The 13,725-nt window shown below is 36.1% G+C and overlaps 1 protein-coding gene across 1 annotated transcript; it reads left to right on the forward strand.

The window, feature by feature from the left end:
* The first annotated feature begins 15 nt into the window (after positions 1 to 15).
* Positions 16 to 12,109, forward strand: hpf1 (histone PARylation factor 1). The gene is made up of 8 exons (XM_079811855.1): positions 16 to 114; positions 651 to 825; positions 1,095 to 1,281; positions 4,382 to 4,480; positions 4,743 to 4,893; positions 7,670 to 7,757; positions 7,949 to 8,121; positions 11,178 to 12,109. The coding sequence occupies exons 1-8, from the start codon at positions 73 to 75 to the stop codon at positions 11,310 to 11,312; spliced, it is 1,050 nt and encodes a 349-aa protein (XP_079667981.1). The 5' UTR covers positions 16 to 72; the 3' UTR covers positions 11,313 to 12,109.
* The last annotated feature ends 1,616 nt before the right edge of the window (positions 12,110 to 13,725 follow it).

Below are 13,725 nucleotides of genomic sequence, written 5' to 3' on the forward strand. Positions count from 1 at the left end.
CCGGATGTTCAGAACTTCAGAACTACTGACTACATCGCTTTGCGGAGAGAGACTGCGGGAAAAACAGCAGGCATGGCGGGGCGCGGGAAAAGAAAACCCAGGTCTTCGCAGCAGGTAACTTACTTCATATAATCTTCATTATTTCGAGTAGTTAGAGTAAAGTGTTCAGGTATCCTTTTACGTTGAGTATTTTACTGAGATATAATGGCTGCTCGTATGTGAAATATTGTGACTTGCATACCTTGTGCAACCACTAACGTTACATTTCAGTTATGTTTGTCCATTCAATCTGTATAGTGAATATTATGTTAGTAACGTTAATCACTTTGTGAATTTGTTCGTGTCTTCAGTGTGCTTTAGCTGTAGTCTGTTACAAAGACCCAAACTATGTGTTAGTATCAGAACATCAGTGGCTAAACAATTATGTATGTATGCATCATCTGATATTAGTTTGTGACAGTTTATAGATGTCCCTTGAATTGTAAATGATGACCACTATCAATTTTAATCTGCACCTTGCACATCTTTCCTTTGCTCAACTATTCAATTTCTTCATTCTTCCTAGAAAAGTTATCGTCCTATAGTTTTTGTTATTTTATTACTGAAATTATTATTTCTGCCCATATCTTTTCAAATATTGCCTGTTCCAGACAGAAACACCAAACGGGGAGGTGAAAAAAGCAAAAGAAGGGCAAAGAGACGAGAAGCCTGTTGTCGCAGGAGAAATGAGAGAAGAAGTGGAAAGATTGTACAAGCTACGCATGCCTGACGATTTTTTCCAGTTTTGGGAATTTTGCAAGACTCTCTGTGCCGACTGTCCACAAGGTATCTGTGTTATATGGATGGTTCTATATCCATACCAGTGCTATTCATGTATGATTTTTTGCACTATTGTCACTATTATCATTTAGCAATGCAATAAAAAAAAAGTTTGCTTCCCCAAAGAACCTTTCAATGAACAATTCTTAAAATATTTTTTTTAATAAAGAATTCATTATAAATGTATTCAATTGAATATTAATTACAGTTATGTGTTTTACATGTCTTCTTGCACTGATGTATAATCATTGCGTGTGTTTTTGTGTGCTTTACAGATGCCCTAAAGGAAACACTTGGGCTTCAGCTAGTTGGCCCGTTTGATGTCCTGTCCAAAAAACACAAAAGCTCATCTTCCTCTCAACCCAACTTTCACCTTCATTGGCGCCATTTCTATGATCCCCCAGAGTTTCAGACAATCATACTGGGCAACGTAGACACCCAGCACCACATGGGCTACTTTAGGTGACTATTTACTTGTGAACAGTGCTGGGTGGACGACTAAGAAATTGTAGTCCATTACTGATACAAATTGCATGATAAAAATTGTAGTTAGTAATGTAATCAATTAATTACATTACACATTTAAGGTAATATAATCTGACTACTTTTTGATCACTTTTGACCTAACTTGTTTATAACATTGATTTGAATAGTTTAATCTTGTACCATATTGATAAATAAAAGGAGAAATAAAAATTATTCCATTGAATTAAGCATTATGTCAGGGATTGGAACTGGCACTGCAGGAGGTTGGAATAAAATGAAATATACTTTATTGTATGTTTCGACAGAACCTGATACATAAATTATATTATATTAAACAATATTCATACACATACGCATAAGAATAGGTCAACTTCGCTAATGCATGTCCAATAGTCTGATTGATACCGGCACAAAAGACATTTATGATTTTTTTTCCCCTTACATTTATGAAAACCTATCAATTAATAACACCATAAAAAAGTTACATTTTTGTTTGAACTTCGATTTGTTTTCCATTTAAATAAAAACATTCAAAATAAAACATTAGCTAAAAAAAGATTAAATATTTTATTTATGCTGTGCAGTCTCTCAATCTTCCATATAGTTGCCTGTCTAGTGGTGTGTGAAAATTTAAAAGATAAAAGAAGAATTAGGGAAAAGAAGTGATTTCTGAATATTTTACTGACATTTTGTGAATATTAAGTAATCATGTAATGTAATTAATAAAGTAAGTGTATTTAATATTTGGAATCTGATTATGTAATCAAGATAGATTACATATAATCAGTTACTACCCAGCATTGTCTGTGAATGACATGTATTTTTTAGGGATGCACCGATATGAACATTTTTGCCGATACCGATAACCGATAATTCTTAATATTTGAAAGCCGATAACCGATATATTGGCCGATAAATCTAAATACAAATTTTAATAAACTCTGAGAGCCTGATTACAAAAACAAAAGGCTCACCATTAAAAGCCATGTCCCAAACACTTCAACATAAACCAAACCTATACACTACAGTAGCCTATTTGAACCAGTGTGAGATTCCTTACCTTTTCAAATTAATTTTACACTCCTATGGCCAATTTTTTTTTTTAACACTTTACAATAAGGTTTAATTTTTGTTAGTATTAGTTAACCAACAATGAATGAACAATACTTCAACAAGATTTATTAATTTTAGTTCATGTTAATCTCAACATATTCAGACCCAAAGTTGTGTCTTTTAACATTAGGTATGAACTGTGAATGGACTGTTACAAAACACAAACATTTTATTACTAAAAGAAACAAAGGTTATTGCTCTCTGTTTGTTCATGATAGTTAATGCATTAATAAAATGAGACCTTATTTGTAAAATGTTACCAAAAATTATATTGTCTAAAAAATAAAAATAATATACCTAAATAATGCAAACAAGTAATTGAACAGCATTACTTAGGCTGCATAATAAAGAATCAGAATGCAAGTGCATGAAATAACCTCCACACAGACGATAAAGAAATGGTTTTAATCAAACCATATTGTTGATGGAAATGATACGAGAACAATAAAAGTGCTAATTATAAAAAATAATGCTTCTGTGTTTTTGAAAAAAAAAATATGTTTAATATTACAGTAATAGTAAACATCTGTAATATTAGTCTAGTCTATTAGGAATAATGTTGCTGTTTGAGAGCGCGCTGAAGCTGGAGAGAATGAACGAACAACCATAAACTGAAGCGCTTAGAAGTTTAATTAACAACTAAACGCATCATATATGAGAACAATCAGATATTTATACAAAATAAATATAATATTACAACTTATATTAGCACAAAATCACGCATAGGTGAAGGGTTATAACTCCTGTGGATGCTCTTCCCCTGTTTGAGAGCGTGCTGAAACTTAAGATGATCACCGGTACAGTGAAGCACTGCGGGTTATTGACTTAACGAAACACATCCTATATGACTTTAATCAGATGTTTATACTACAAAAACGTAATTTTACGACTTACATATGCTTAAAATGACGCGAATGCACAAGCGAACTTGACTGTGCTGGTCAGAATGCGTTGTTGACGCTTCCCACAACAGCGCGCTGAAAAACAACTAAACCCAGAGAATTCACTACGTTTTATAACAGAAATATTCTCATTGCAGTGTTATGTATAGGACAGTCCCAGTAGTTATTAATGCTGTGCATTTCTGTTTGAAATGCGCGCGCCGGTACAATGAAGTGCTTTACTGCATCGTTAATTAACTCAACCAAACGCATCCTATATGGGATTATATACACAAAATAATAAATATAATATTACAACTTACAATGGCACAAAAGACTGTGAATGCACAAGCAAACTTGACTGTGCTCGTCATGAAGGTGTAACTCCGTGGGCGCGCGCTGAAGCTAAAGACCGGTACAATGAAGTGCTTTACTGCATCGTTTATTAACTCAACCAAACGCATCCTATATGATATTACATACACCGAATAATAATAAATATAATATTACAACTTACAATGGCACAAAAGGCTGTGAATGCACAAGCGAACTTGACTGTGCTCGTCATGAAGGTGTAACTCCGTGGGCGCGCTCTTCCTTCAACAAACGCGCTGAAACACAACGCTCTTTTACAGCCTATTCTATTCTCATTATCATTTTATGTAGATTATAGAAGACTTGCGTTGCACATAACTGTATTTTCCTTTTCGAAGTGATTCCAAATATATTTAGAGCAATTCAAACCCATCATGGTGGACAGCGCGTCCGTCTCAGCTGAAGGAAATAATACATTATCTATCGGCTTGACTATATCGGTCAAATTTTCTTATTGGACCGATAACGATAACATCAAAAATAATCATTTATCGGCCGATAACGATATGTTGCCGATATATCGTGCATCCCTAGTATTTTTGTAATTGGGTATAAAAAAAAAATTGCACATTTGATTGCAAAAGCTAATTTTGGCACATCACACTGCAACAACAAATTCATGTTTCTTCAACTTCAAACATAATTGTTGTTTTTATAATTATGAGGTGTTTGTGTGATTCTCTGACTGTACTTGTCTCCCTGTTCAGAGATTTACCTGATGCTTTACCTGTGTTTATTGGGGAGAATGAAGCCAAGAAGAGCTGTGCCATAACACAGATGGGGGACAATATATTTTCAGCAGTTCTGTAAGTGTCTTCAGAAGATAAAGTATACAATTCAAATAGATGATGTCACCATTTCAGGTTTTAAGTTTTCTTTTTTTCCCGTCCCATTTTTATTAACTTTGTTGCCTTCATAAGTTTATTTTAAATGGTCATTTAGAGCAACAAATGAATTGATTAGAATAAAATAAAAATGATAAAGTAATTATTTATTTTAAATGGGGCATAGCATAATTTGTTTTCATATTTCTCTCTGCACAATCTCTCTCTTGGCACACCAACCTAGGCTGTTTTTGCAGAAGAAAAGGAAGGAGAGGGGACAACAGAAGAACGAAGCTGCTTTGGACAGCTTAGAAGAGAATTTGAAGCGAGAAGCAGAGAGGTTGGATTTGCCTCTGGAGCAGAAAACTAAAGCAATGAAACAAAGAGAGAGAAAGGTATGTTTTATAATGCGTTGACAAATGATTTGACTGAACCACATCTCATTCTCTGTAAAACTTTTGTGGAGGGAAATGGCGTGTTTTGAAATTTAAAGGGAGACTTTGCCCAAAAACGAAAATTACTCATTCTCATGTCTTTCCAAACCAGTCCTTCCAGAAAAACGCAGCTTTTTTTGTGATTGTTGGGGGGGGGGAATCCTTGATTATGCTGCACGTTTTCTTAAAAAATGCGACGGAAAATGCGGGATATTTATGCAATTTTATGCGAAAAAATTGTGGGAACTTGCAAAAACTGCGGTTTGATGAAAAAGAGAAAAAAAGCACTACATCACAGAAAGTGCTGGGAATATTTAAGTTTTATTGATCTTGTTTTCATCTTGTTTAATTGAATATTGACCTTAAAAACACATGGCTCAAATTCACAAAACATTGAGTCAAACAAGTTCTGTACCTTTACAAAAGGAATATGCCAATCGGCGAGAATAGTTTTTGTGTTAAAAACCTAAATAACGACTTTTATAGTGATGACCGATTTCAAAAAACAGCATCATGAAGATTTGAAGCGTTATGAATCAGCGAGTCGATTCATGATTTGGATCGCGTGTCAAACTGCTGAAATACGTCTTTGGCGATCCAAACCGCTGAATCGACTCACTGATTCATAACTAGGGTTGGGAATCGTGAGAAATTTTCCGGTTCCGGTTCCGGTTCCGGTTCCGCCTAACGATTCCGGTTCCGATTCCGGTTCCATTAAAATTATTAAACAAATAGTGGTAAAGGAAAAAGGCACAATACGCAACTCAAACAATCCATTTTGTGTTTATTACTTGCTCTAAAATTTATTTACAGGTTGGCAATGTCAAAAAAGTCCTGTACTGTACATATATTACAGTATTAATTAAGCCATTCTTGCAACAGATTGTTTTTCAAATGAACACCTCTGAAATTGTCTTATTACATTTTATCTCTCTGTCTCTGAATAAAACCAAGTTATAAATTATATTTATTAGTTATATTTATTAATTAGTTGTATATTAATTTAATAGTAATTCAGTTATTCAGTGAACTTGTAAATAATAAATTGCAATTCAGCATTACAAAGGTAATTGTGCCTAAACGCTTACCTAAACCTTGGAGACTCAACGGTTGACATATATATATATATATATATATATATATAGGCCTTTCACTATAAATCTGGTATAAGCCCTGAGGCACTCTCTGCTGTAGCAAATGTTTTGTCAAATTGCTAGTGCAGCCTCCTTTGCATGTTATGAACTTTTCACGTGTTACATTTTGCTTCATTATCATTCATTCTTTGGAAATGAATCCATACTTTTGACTTTATCTTCGCCATGCTGGTGGTCAACGAGAAAATATCTGACGCAAAACCTTAAATGTGTAGCGCGAGGGCTTTCAGGCTGAACTGCGTTGCACTCCTGGAAGCGGCAGGCAACGTAATTAATATTCATGATGAGGTGAGCCAGAGTTGCCAGGTTTTTACAACAAAACCCGCAAAATTGCACAATCGCTTCAACCCGCGGACATGAAACACAGCCCGCGGCAACAGTGGAAAACGGGAAACCACGGACTTGGCAACACTGGCTGTCACTCGGATACGCTTCCAGCGCTTCGCACACACATTGCACCAGAACCGTTTTCGGAACCGAAACTTAGGAATTTCGCGCGGTTCTGGTATTTTTCAAAAATCAGTTTCGGTTCTGCATAAGAACCGGTTCTCGGTTCCCAACCCTATTCATAACGCTTCGAAGCTTCATGATGCAGTGTTTTGAAATCGGTCAACACACCGGGAAACTGCTTTGCGCTGTCTTTTGCTGTTATTTTTGTTGGCAGATGGGAATTTGCGTGTTTCATCATGGTTTCACCGATATCTATGGTTTCACCACGAGGTTTGCAGCTTTTTGATGACGTTCACGTCGGGTAATTACGTCACTTCAAAACTTTCCCATGGCAATAGGGGGAAATGTGTGTGAAGTAAACAAACACTTTTCAACTTTCTGCTAATATATGACCTTTTTGCAACGAAAATGCGGGGATTATGAAATCATGCTAGCCCCGCATATTTTGCACGCGGAAATAGGCAATTTACGTGACGAAAGTGCGGCGTATTTGAAAAAATGCGGCCCCCGCATAAATATGCGAACTTTGGCTGATTATGCATTAAATCATGCGATCGCATAATCGCGTTTTTCTGGAGGGACTGCCAAACCCATAAAAATTGTTTGTCTTTGAAAGTCAAATTAAGAAAGGTTAATTAAATCTGAGAGATTTCTTCCCCTCCATTGAAAGTATATTTACCCACAACTCTGATGGTTCAAAACATTCATAAGAGATATTTATGAATCGAGTTGTTTTTTGAAGAGACACGTCAAGCAATCAAGCTTGAGCTTCCATTTACCAAATCTGAGTGCTCTATGTACATTTGCTGATCAGTGTTTATATATGAATAAAAACTTAAATTAAATCGGTTTATCATAAAACAGTTGTCTCTTCAGAAGATTTTGATTAAACCGCTTGATTCATATGGATTTCATGTACCATCTTTTTATTAATGTTTTGGTGTAACTTTCAGTTGAGTGACAGAAACCTCTCAGATTTCATTAAAAATATATTTGTGTTTCGAAGATGAGTGGAAGTCTTGTTTGGAAAGACATGAGGGTGAGTAATTTATGACAGAATTTTCATTTTTAGGTGAACTAAATTCTTAATTTCCAACTGTTGATTAAATTTCCAATCTTTTATTTATCTGCAGGTAGTCACAAAAACATTTCATGGAGCAGGAATTGTGGTTCCAGTGGATAAAAATGATGTTGGATATAGAGAATTGCCAGAAACTGATGGTAAACCTAAACATTTTTCACCCTTTTAATGATGTGTTGCATTTTAGTGTTGACTAAAAATGACCAGGTTGGGAAATAATGCTGCAGTTGCATTGCAATATGCAAAATCAATATTAAAATGTATAGTGGGAGACAAAACAATGAGAAGACTTTAGTTTTCAGTTTCCCTTCTTTTTTTTGTTTATCTTTAGCAAGTCTGAAGAAGATTTGCAAAGCGATTGCGGAGGCCAAAGATGATGAGGAGAGGATGAAAGCATTTGCGCCCATTCAGGAAATGATCACCTTTGTTCAATTTGCCAATGATGAATGTGACTACGGCATGGGCTATGAGCTTGGGATAGATCTGTTCTGTTATGGCTCACGTGTAAGATAAACACACACATGCATGCAATCAAAAGTTCAACCCTAAATCCATGCACACATTTATATTTATATTAATTTACATTGAAGTATTTTCTGTGTTTTTTGAAGTTTTATCTATTCAAAAATGGAAATATTAATTCAAATTAATAATAAACATGTAGCTTGAGTATTTTTCAGTTAAATAAAAATTACTTTACAGGTTGTAATAATATAAAGCACAAAGAAACAAATCACAAGAAGCAATAGAACAAAAAACACTTGGCATCTAACAGTAAAATTATTATTATTTTCATTTTCATCAATTTCTTTTTATATAATGATATTTAGGGCTGTCAATCGATTAAAAAATGTAATCTAATTAATGATATACTCTGTGATTAATTAATTAAATTAACCGCATACATATTTTTGGAATTTTTTAATATTTCAATTCAAATGAATCAATGAAAAATCAGCATTAGTGACATTAAAGTTCAAAAACTCTATTATTTTCTTCACTGTTCAAATATTGGCCATAACAATAAACAATATGACCTAATATGCTGAGGAAATAAATTCAAAAATGCTTCAGGAAGAAGATTTTTTTCACTGTACATACAAGGTAACTGGTCTGCAGGACATTGTGATCCATTTAGCAAGGGATTTGCTCAGTTGGTCACATGCAGATTTGCTTTTCAGTGTTTACTCCAATGTGTTTTGAAGATGACGTTGACTGATAGAGTTGGTATCATGGGATGTGCTAGGTCGTTCCTCCGGATAAACGTTAACTCTTGGATGCTTTGCATTGATGTGATACTTTAGAGTTGACGAACTCCGGTGATATGCAAATTACTTGCTGCAGACCAACACGATCTCATGAGAATGCGTATCAATAGTACGAGTGTGCAATGTCGTGGGATGTATACGCTACGCAGTTTTTCGCATGCATATGATACTCACTTTATGGCGTGTATATGACACACTCTTAGGTTGGATAGGGGTGGACATTGCAGACGACTTTTTTTAGACTTTATTTTTATCAACACTTCAATCAGGCCGTTTTTATACGTAAATGTTCCAATCAATGATCCAGGCACCGCGTTTTCGTCTCCCTCCTTCATTTTACAGCTCAGGGTCATAGTCTAATACATTTTTTTTTTTTTAACAGTTATTTTATATTTTAACAGTAACTCCAAATACTTGAACATTATTTGCCACAACCTAGACTTGTAAAATGCGCATAAATGTTTCAGAGTTGGTAGATGTTTTAACTACCGGTATGTAACAAGATGAACACCTTTCTTTAGCATCTTTGTTTCAACACTAATATAATGTAATAAAGTACAATACTACCCTACAAATACATAAGGAATAAAGATGATTGATTACCACAATGTCGCAGACTGGAGTGTCCTTGGTATTTGCGGGGTAGGTTTGTTGTCTTCGGATTCGGGCAGTCTCTGGCTCAAACATATAGCTGACTTTCTTCGAATTTTTAAAATGATTTTAATATGCAAAACTGTTACCCAGTCATAGCTGTGGGTGTTTACTTCCAAGTCTTGAATGCAGCACATCTATAAAAACAGAGTGTTTCAAAGAGAGGGTCAAAAACAGGACACAAAATAGCCTATTACTTCTAAATTAGGATGTTTTTTTAATGTATAAACCTTGCTAAACTTATAAGTGGACCTCAAAATCCAGTTCATGACTCCTTTAATACATTTATTTATTTAAATTTCAGTAACAAAAATGTTTTTGTTTACTCACGTTCAGGATGCTCCAAACCCACAAGACTTTTGTTCACCTTTGAGGCCCAAATGAAGATCTTTTTGATGAAATCTGAGATATTTCTGCTCCATTGACAGCCTACACAACTACCACTTTGACGTTTTAAAAAAATCATAAAGAGATCGTAAAACTAATTCACATGAATTGAGTGCTTTAATCCAAATTTTCTGGAGAGATGCGATCACTTTATATGATGAACAGATTAAATTTAGGCTTTTATTCAGATATAAACATTCATCAACTCGCTCATCAGTTGTGGTAAACGGAAGCTCAAGCATAAACGATTGACGTGCGAGAACCAATTCATTCGTTCATTCTTGTTACGCATCACTTTTGAGCTTCTGCAAGGACCAATGAGATTTGTTCTTGTGTCACAAGCAAGTATGGTTGAGCTTCTGTTTATGTTCGCTAATCAGTGTTTATTAGCCTAGAAATCTAGACGCACCCTAGAGGCACCAAATCTTATTTGCAACCAACTCTCCGTAGACTTGCAAGCTTGAAAAACCAAACTCTAGTCAGGCAAATCACATTGTGTACAGAGTTGGTGGGCGGGCTTAACATAATGACAGCAGAGTTGTGGCGGTTCCGTGTGAAATCCCTTCTAACAAAGAATGTTACGGCACTGAAGTCATTCTTAAACAAGGAAGATGTGTTCGAGGTTTTGCCGACCGGATACGGCAAAAGTTTAATCTTTCAACTAGCTCCGCTTGACCTTCTTCATTGCTCTGGTTGGTTGTAGCGCTATCCTATTGCGTGCAGAGGGAATTTGAAAGACTGAGCCCTGCCAATGGTGTGTTCCCAGACCCAACATCTTGATGTGGGTCTGACTTTTAAGGCTAAATGTTTATGTGAATAAAAGCCTAAATTCAATCTGTTTATCATATAAAGCGATCATGTCTCTTCATATGAATTCGTTTTACGATCTCTTTATGAACTTTTTGAAGCATCAAATGTGTTAGTTGCACAGCTGTCAACAGAGGGACAGAAAGCTCTCAGATTTCATTAAAATATCTTAATTTGTGTTTCAAAGATGAACGAAAGTCTTACGAGTTTGGAACTACATTAGTGCGAGTAAATGATGACACAATTTTTAATTATGGGGTGAACAATTTTTTACTACCTGCATTGCTGTTACCTTTAATAGCTTTCTGCTTTCCATCCAATGCCGTCTTCCAGGTGGTGTGTCCTTGCTCTTTGCAGATGCATTAATAGCCATTTCTGACAGGTTTCCTATGATATAGAGTTCTCCTGGACAACTGACCAATTGCTTTGTTTTTTTTCTTTCGGTAGTATTTCAATAAAGTGGTACGTCAGCTGCTGCCAATGGCGTACAATCTGCTGAAGAGAGGTCTGTTTGGAGAGATACTGGAGGCGCACCTCGCCAGTCGTTCCCAGGACAACCTTGACCAGCTCGCTGCTGCCTGACGTATATTGAGAGGATGATAAGCTATTCAGAATGACTTCCTGTAAATGGTGTCGGGGTGGGGTCAGAGACAGATTACACTGCACTAAATTATGGTGTTAGGTACTGCTGCTTCATAGAAAATGCTAAAAAGCCCAAGAAAGGTTAGTTTCTTAAACCTCAATTACTCTTACTTTTATAAAAGATGTATTGGATCATTAAATATAAGCATTTAATTGGTTTAGGCACGTGTTTTTAAGTAACTCTCCGTGCACCCTTCATAAGCCTTTTTGGCTGTCCTTAAGGTTATATTGAAAGTAAAATCAAATTGAGTTTTCCTCTCCAGGTTCTACATCCTGAGAATCTACATTTTGTTAGTAATACTGTGCCTTTCCAAACCTGATTCTCTTTCATTCACCCTGTCGGTCCAGTAAACCAAAAAATGTGTTCCAGCTGCTGAGAGTTCAGTATGTTACATACATTATTTAGGATTCTGCATTTCCATTAAAATATTTTGCATAACCCAATTGCTTGAAAACAAATGGTCCTTCAGTTTATCTTTCCAGTCCTGAGTACTGATCAACAACTTAGCTGTGGTTTCAGATCAGTTTTAAATGTATTTTTGTGAAAGCGGAACGTACTATACATAGAACAAGCAGCTGATTCTTATTTCTGATTGTTGAAATGGTGCTTTAAGTAATCTGTACTGAGAAAATGAATTTTCAGTGTCAAGTTATTGCTGTCACAATTGTTATAAATCTGTTATCGTCGTTCAGTACTGTTCCAAAGTAGATGTTTAATAAAGTGTATATTTTTTATGTCCTATCTTTTTTTTATTGTCTGTGCTGTGTAAAAAATAAAATTGAACTGGTAATACATTCAATCGCTATAATTATGCTTGCATTGCAAATCTAAAATTGTATTGTTAGTATACTAAGTATAGTTTTCAGTGTCCTCAAAAAGCTATTTGGATGCATGTGCTACAATTTAAAACAGTAAAACATTCAGTTAAAAAATTGAGATGCTGAGCTGATTATTTTATTTGATATGAAATGTGAAGAACCCCTCTCATTTAATTTGAACTTTTACGGTATCTATAAAATTCAGCTAAATTTAAATTGCCATGATTTTGATGTACAAATACACGAACAACCAAAGCGATACACCATAGCCAATATTCATATGTATTAATTCATATTTCCTTTGTTGTTTTCACAATGTAGCCTAAGTTAATTTTTTTTAAACTTACAAAATGTTTTGTTTTTATGTTAATTGTAACCATACATTTCACTCTTTTCATACTTCCCAAACCCATATATTTGTTTTATAGTAAGTTAACCAGGTGACAAGATTTTGAAGTATATATTTTTTATAATACAATACAGGTTGGAGAGACCGCCGGCTAATTTTCACTCTATGTATTTATCTATTGGCTAGAAAGCTATTCATCATTTCCGCTGATAAAGTTGATGTTTTGTGGTCACATGCCCTGCTATTTGGGTAAGTTGTCACTATGGAAACTTGCCATTAAAAACAGGTAAAATAAAAGTCAGCTCTTGGATGGGGTAGCCTATATAGAATAACTTATTTGCATATAGTTTGATATTTTGCTATCAAATGCACGTTTTAGATACGCCTTAAGTGTCCAAATACTTTTTGGGTCCACTGTATTGCTACAAGCTATTAAATCCCCTTTTTGGTTTTGCCTCGTCATATGTAAGTGGAGGGTTGGATTATGGAGGAGGGGAGCGAGTGAGAAAGAGAGAGAGAGAGAGAGGGGAGCACGGGAGGGGGCTACTCAACACGGCGATGAGAACATAGCTCATATTGCGCCTCTCTTACACCATTGTGTATTTATCTCGGGCGTATCGTTAATTAACCACATCCATCCTCTATCTCGGTCAGTGTTTCAACACTGCAGCATCGGTGCCTGTGTGCATGTGAGCAGCAGGAGTGCCGCAGGACACCGCGCGTGAGACCCGCACCATTACGCCACAGGACGTTCGCCTGTCTCCCACTCTCGAATACAACCACAGCATGCGGAGCTTCAGCCCTCTCATCTGAGGCCGGAGCACAGGTCTCGACAACCGCAGTATCGGGACTGCCAGATACCGTTTCTTGGACATCATCACGCGCTGAGCCTAAATGTCAAAAAGCTCGGCAGAAAGTCAGAGCAGGGGCGGCTCCGTCCGAGACGTGAGGATGGCCTCTTCCAACACTACCTCACCCGAAGGAGGCTCGCCACCCCACCAGAACCGCATCCGCCAGGTCAGTGTGTGCGTGTGTAAAATGAACGAAACATTACTCTTTCTGGTGTTCAGTATGTGTGGGCGAGCGTGACATCCGTGCTTCGCAGTCTTGTGGTCCATGATGCGGAGGATGAGGCGTTGTCCTGGTTACCGAATCCTTCAAAACCATCAGGAACCTACACTATAG

The sequence above is a fragment of the Gobio gobio genome, assembly GCF_949357685.1.
Source record: "Gobio gobio genome assembly, chromosome: 3".
NCBI lineage: Eukaryota > Metazoa > Chordata > Actinopteri > Cypriniformes > Gobionidae > Gobio > Gobio gobio.